The sequence below is a fragment of the Amphimedon queenslandica genome, unplaced genomic scaffold (assembly GCF_000090795.2).
Source record: "Amphimedon queenslandica unplaced genomic scaffold, v1.1 AMPQUscaffold_12743, whole genome shotgun sequence".
In the NCBI taxonomy this organism is placed as follows: domain Eukaryota; kingdom Metazoa; phylum Porifera; class Demospongiae; order Haplosclerida; family Niphatidae; genus Amphimedon; species Amphimedon queenslandica.
The window spans coordinates 2,499-8,897 of NW_003547021.1; the positions used below are offsets into that span (position 1 = coordinate 2,499).

The following is a 6,399-nucleotide window of genomic DNA, read 5'->3' on the forward strand; positions in this document are numbered from 1 at the left end:
ATGAAAATATTTTGATTTTTAATCAGAACCCAATTTTTCGTGTCGGTTGCCCTTTAAATAAGGTCCCCCCACACATACATGTCAGTGTGTTTACATTGTGCTGATATTTCAATATTACAGTCTGTCATACCTGGTAGGGATTATTAACTATTGACTTTAGGTATAATGTGTGGGTGGGTAAAAGGAAACTATTATGAATTAATTATGCCATTGAGCATGTACAATTGCTTCAAAATGGTTGAGTTTATTTTATGTAATGCCTATCCTATTTAAACGTCAAACTCGTCAAAATTTACTGCCTCCAAAATTACTCAAAATTCATTGATGATATACATGTAGGAAAATACCATATAACTGGTAATTTTCAAGGGATAACATTTTAGTGAACTGCTAAAAAATTTTCAGTGATGGGTGGGTTCTAAGGAATCAGTTAAGAGTCTAATAAGGAGAGCAATGATCATTGTGGTTAATGCATTTTATTCACAGGATACCAAAATATATTTTATAACTAGACGAATGTTAACCCAGCCATGCTATCATAAAGATGAGGTTATTTAACTTTAAAAATAGTTAGGCAATCGGCCGCAATCCTATACTGCCTGTACATACTGAATCACTTCATCAGTATAGGGTTTCACTTAATCAACAGTATAATTAACAGTAATAGAAGCTGTAAATTCCAGTGGGCTACACACCAATTATTTCAGATGAAAATATAACTTGAGACATAAACAGTAATAGGTAGCTATAAATTCCAGTCCATGTTCAACTCACGTACTCTACTCCTCTTAAAGGGGCTGCACTCCAATTATTTCATATTATGACATTATTTGGGAAATAGGTAGCTTTGAATTCCCATTCGAATTGTCAAGCTCACATACAGTCTAGTAAAATGTCAAAGATGTTCATCTTTGTGCTGTTGTTGCTGTGTTTAATAGTTACCATTGTTGAAGGAGAAGGATCTTATTGTATGGCTGATTGTACTGGATATAAACATGAACCATCACTGTATATAAGGACATGCTATAACAGCAGTAACTTAGGACAGACTATTTGTATGAGAGAAGGAAGAGTGAAGACTGTCATCGTATGTCCTAATGTAAGGCCACAGGCCTGTCCACCAGGTAAATAAACTAATAGCTAAAACATACATGTATTATACTGAGACTATGAAACTAGATAATAGAGACTGTAAGAGCTTAGTTGAGGATGGTAATACTACAAGTGGTGTTTATATGGACTCCATTTGAAGTTAGTTAAAAGTAATTTATAATTATACACTATTGGATCACAGGTATACTGTGATATGGAGACTGATATTGGCGGATGGACTGTATTTCAGAGGAGACAAGATGGATCTGTTGATTTCTATAGGAACTGGACTGACTATGAGAATGGATTTGGTGACCTTACTGGTGAATTTTGGTTAGGATTGAGCAAGATTCATCGTCTCACTAAAGAAGGATCAAACACACTAAGAGTGGACCTGGGAGACTTTGAGGGGAACACAGCTTATGCTAACTACTCTACATTTAATGTTAATGATGGTAGTACTGAATATATACTAACAGTAGGAGGATACTCTGGTACTGCTGGGGATTGTATGTACTATCACAATGAATATAGATTCACCACAAGAGATAATAATAATGATGGATGGCATCGTAATTGTGCTCAAGGCTTCACTGGTGCCTGGTGGTATAATAAATGCCTTAATTCAAATCTTAATGGTCAGTACTTCAATACTGCAACTTCTGATACTCAAGGAGTTACATGGTTATGCTGGAAAAATAATTATGCTACTCTCAAGTTCTCAGAGATGAAAACTAGTTGTAACAACTACATGTAAATACTGTCCCACACACATATAAGTGTGTTTACATTTCAATACATACGTACATGTACCTTGTAGTGACAATAATAATTATTTGAAATGATTAATTATTTAATTTCAATGATTTGTAATTATCATCGACACAAACATGTACAAATGATGCAGTCAAACAGTGTGATTATAATCGCCAGTTATAAAATTGTACAAACAAACATCTACCACTCCCAATAAAACACATAGATGTACATTGTACAATGCTCACCACAGCATAGTCAAACAATAAAACTACACAGTATCATTACAACAGTACCATTCCGCCAAGAAATACCGTATAGCGCTTTAATTTAGCAACGTGGCTAAAAATTATAATTGGCGGTTTTTAATTTGGCGATTCTTGTGTACACGAGCATTACTGAGCATGCGCATTAATGATTGGCGGTTTTAATATTGGGGATTTGGGGATTCAGCTTCCAAACTGCCAATTGCCAAAATAAAATCTTCTTAATTAAAGCGCTATATGGTATAATGTAATACAAACATGTATCCCTCCCAAATATTCAGTATTCAATGCCCACTATAGCATACTGTACCTGTGTGACAGTGGTTTCCTCCCTGGGTCAGTCAGTGGGTTACATGCTCCTACAAACTGTATCCTCTCTATTGTTACCTATGTGTGGTCAGAGGTACTGTAAAATCCACCGTGCTCGACAACCTGACATAAGAACGATATTACTCTCTGTGTACCTATAATTAGAAAAAAGAATTTATAAATGAAATATTAATAAAAGACAATGACATTTTTTTAGGTGTATTTGGATTCACACAAGCCCTCATATTTTTGTTATAACTTCATAATTTTATGGTAAAATCAATATTCCTTACCATATTTGTTAATTAGGTCTGGAAGGTTAATCTTGTCACAGAAAAGAACCAGCCTCTTTCTGAGTTGAGCAGGAGCCATCACAACTCCATTGGGAGTCCTCTTATACTCACAGTAATGATCAAACATCTTTAATAATAGCTCGGGGGTAGTGGCTGAGGAGAAATTAAGACCAACAACCTGGAGAAAAATAGAAAAGGGGAAAGATGAGTGTTAAACAGATAAAACAAAGAAGATAACAAAGACATTTTCACATAGCAATATGCAAGTATAAAATCTCATCCATTGTACATGTGCTATAGTGTATGTTCATAAATGACATACATGTATCAGTTACACTGTACATATACATTTTGTAATGTACATGTCAGACTTGGGTCAAATACAAATAGTATTTGTAATTAGTCGTATTTAAATACTTTTGAAAGTATTTGTATTTGTAATTTGAGTTTTTGTAACAGGAAGTATTTGTATTTGCAATTGAAATACAGCAGGGAAGTATTTCAAAATACAGCAAAATACTTTAAAATACTTCAATGTGAATGAAGATGCTGTTTGAGTGACAAAACTTTGAAACACTAACGTTCATAAAATGCAATACATGACTATAACTAAATATTATTGATTATACATGCATGCATAATGAAAAGAGGCTTTCAATTTACTTGATTGATTAATTCATAAAACTACATACCGTATACGTCCAAATTTTCGAGGGTTCAAAATTTCGTGTTTTCAATGAAGTTTGCTCAAAAGTTAATATTCGTGTGAGCTAATTTTCGTGTTCTGGCCATAGTCTACATACAATAGAATGGCATTAGAGGTGGTTTAAATTTCGTGGATTTAAGGTGAGCATGAAAATAACGAAATTTAATACACCTCGAAAATTAAGACGCGTACGGTAGTTAATAACTGTCTATACTTGAGAAGAAGGTATTTGTATTTGTAATTGAAATACATGTATGCAGTATTTGTAACTGCATTTAAATACAAAGCTGAAAACAGTATTTGTATTTGTATTTGTATTTTTGTTTTTGTACAGTATTTGTATTTGTATTTAAATACTTCCGCGTTGTATTTGGCCCAAGTCTGGTACATGTACATGTACCTGTAAATATACATGCATATACAGTACACATTCAAACTCACTTCAAAATCAGGTAGAGCATGAAGAGCAAAGAAGAGTGTCATGGTTTTACCAGAGCCAGGTGGACCACACAGTACCATCAACTAATGCTCCCCCAGCCATGTATAAAGGAGACTCTCGTGCCTCACTGTATCAAGAGTAGGGACCACGACATCAGGAGAACCTACTTCATGAGTCTCAACCTCAATCTTGGGTACTCTAAAGAGGGGCATTAAATAAAAAGTATAACATTAATAAAAAGCATGGCATTAAATAAAAAGCATGGCATTAAATAGAAAGCAGAGCATTAAATAGAAATATTAATCTGTTAAATTACCTGTTAGACCACAGTATCTATTCTCCTTGAATATTAACCTTGAAATCAATGATGGGGACAGTACCAGGTGGTAGAGGTATGGTAGTTGTCCCTCTTATAAAGTTGCCCATCTTTTCCCAACAGACCATCTTTCCATCTCTGGAGAAGCACCAGATCAAACAGAATATGAGGTAGCAAGGAACGTAGGCCTCGAGCTGATTGGAGAGCATGGGAAAGTCCGGGTGTGACTGGTTGTAGGAGATTATGTTTCGGATCATCTGGTGGAGCATTGAGAATAGAGAGTTGAGTGCCCTGAGGCGAGTGAAGTCCATCATGTGGTCTAGAGTTGCAGCCTGTTCAAGACAGTGAGGAATGATACCGTCCAAAGCAAAATGAGGACTTAATAGATCAGCAAAATCTCTCCGGACCTGGGCAAAGGAATAAAATTTTGTGAGTAAGTGGTTAAAGAAGTAGATGAATTATTGAAGTAGAAGATGGTGATTATTGCATACTGTATGTGTAAATGAATGTAAAAGTGTAATAATATATGCTCACAAAACTGATTCAAAATTGAATGGATAACAATAATAAAAGTCATAAAAATTAACAATAATACATGTGTACATGTACATGTAGTTGCTTACCTGCATATTATGCAGGAGAGATGGTCTTCTGGTTGAAGGTGCCCCCTCCTCTCAGTTCCTCGTCTCCCTCGTCAATAGGTATTGATTTCAGTTTCAATATGAAGTGATCAGAAACCATATCAAGTGTTAAGACGTCTTCACTAAACCAGACCATACCACAGCAACTCACAGTGGCTAGGGTACCAAACTTAAGGTCTTGTAATTCAAACATTATACAAACCTAGAGAGTATACAGAGATTTACTAATAATATACTAAACATAATAACACCATTATTAAAAAATTATGGGTGCTCGGACATTACATCATTTTTGGCGAAATTTAGACAATGTCTCTGTATTATTATAGTAAGGGGGTGTTGGCCAAATTTTTCCAAAAATGTCAAGTTGAGAATTCTCAATTTTTATAACATTTTCTGATGCACATACATGTTCTTATATTGTGTAGAAAGTTTGAGCTGATTCTGATGGAATTTGGATTTTTTATGAATTCTTTAAGTTGCTCCAAAATCAAGCCAAAGTCCCTGTATAGTACAGGGGCGTTGGCTAAAATTTGCTATAAATTTCAAGTATAGAATTTTCAATTTTTATTATGGTTTCTGATGCACATACATGCTCTTATTTTGTGTAGAAAGTTTCAGCAAATTCTAATTAAAATTAGATTTTCTATAATTTTTTAGAATCCTGTCTTAGTCATTTTTAACAAAAATATTAAAAGCTAGCATGAGCATGCCCAGTTTAAAACAAAAATGGTCAAATTTATATTGGTGATTTCTTCATGGAAATGTCAATCGGCAATATTAATTCCTCGCCAATAAATCATCTTGTACAGTAAAATTCTACATGTACAAGTACATGTATATAAAGTACAGAAGAACTCTCAAATAAAAATGTATGAAAATGTAGAAGCTATTGCTAAAATAAAGATGGGAAATAGAAGCACAGGCTTTTGCATGTACAAGGATTTATAGCACAATACAACAATGCTTAAATCCCATACACAATGTATGCAATTATACATGTACATGTACACTGCACATACCTCATCCTCTTGTTCATGAAGTTGCTTAGATAGATCAGTTTCCTCCAGTGTCTGTCCTTGAGCTGCCAGTTCTTGGTTCATTTGCTGGATCCTGTCCCTCTTGATATTACCAGCACTCACCAGTACACTCTTTAGGGCTCTCAGACCAAAGTCATGATGAGACTGATTGGATAACTCCTCATCACACAATCTATAAAGAGAGAGAAAACAAGAAGCTTAAACTTTAACGAGAAAATATACATGTACATGTACACATTTGCATGTTAAATTTGCATGATGTGACTATATGCATTATGTACATGTACATGTAGCTGTAAAGGCTAAAGTACATGTACTTTACATGCAAAAGAATGATTTTAATCCTCAGACAAATGCCTCGTTATTCATCAAATACCAAAACCGTTTTGACCGGTTTTACAACTTATGGCTCGTCATCTAATGCTCATAATAAGAACACTTCTAATTAAAGCCCATGCAACTCTAATTAAATCCCAACATTTGCTTACTTAAAGAAAGGTCCTATCTTGCTAGTGAGTGTCTCGGCAGTCCTGAAACCCTG

General features: G+C 34.6%; 2 protein-coding genes across 3 annotated transcripts in view; both read right to left on the reverse strand.

Annotated features, from left to right (window-relative positions):
* The window catches only part of LOC109586927 (cytoplasmic dynein 1 heavy chain 1-like), a 6,456-nt gene extending 2,210 nt beyond the window's left edge, over positions 1-4,246 (reverse strand). Inside the window, exons 1-4 of one of the 2 annotated variants that reach the window (XM_020003145.1) lie at positions 4,178-4,246; positions 3,864-4,059; positions 2,717-2,894; positions 2,425-2,578 (exon numbers count right to left, since the gene is read on the reverse strand). In XM_020003145.1, the coding sequence (XP_019858704.1) occupies positions 2,502-2,578; positions 2,717-2,894; positions 3,864-3,941 (333 nt within the window). In that variant the 5' untranslated portion in view covers positions 3,942-4,059; positions 4,178-4,246 and the 3' untranslated portion in view covers positions 2,425-2,501. Of the gene's footprint in view, positions 1-2,424; positions 2,579-2,716; positions 2,895-3,863; positions 4,079-4,177 lie in introns of those variants that run through there. The other variant, XM_020003144.1, reaches the window with a different exon arrangement.
* Positions 4,247-4,543: 297 nt separating this feature from the next.
* Positions 4,544-6,399, reverse strand: part of LOC109586919 (cytoplasmic dynein 1 heavy chain 1-like) — a 2,031-nt gene continuing 175 nt past the window's right edge. The window contains exons 2-5 of the mRNA XM_020003141.1: positions 6,347-6,396; positions 5,841-6,030; positions 4,801-5,020; positions 4,544-4,584 (exon numbers count right to left, since the gene is read on the reverse strand). Coding sequence (XP_019858700.1) covers positions 4,808-5,020; positions 5,841-6,030; positions 6,347-6,396 — 453 coding nt within the window. The 3' untranslated portion in view covers positions 4,544-4,584; positions 4,801-4,807. The remainder of the gene's footprint in view (positions 4,585-4,800; positions 5,021-5,840; positions 6,031-6,346; positions 6,397-6,399) is intronic.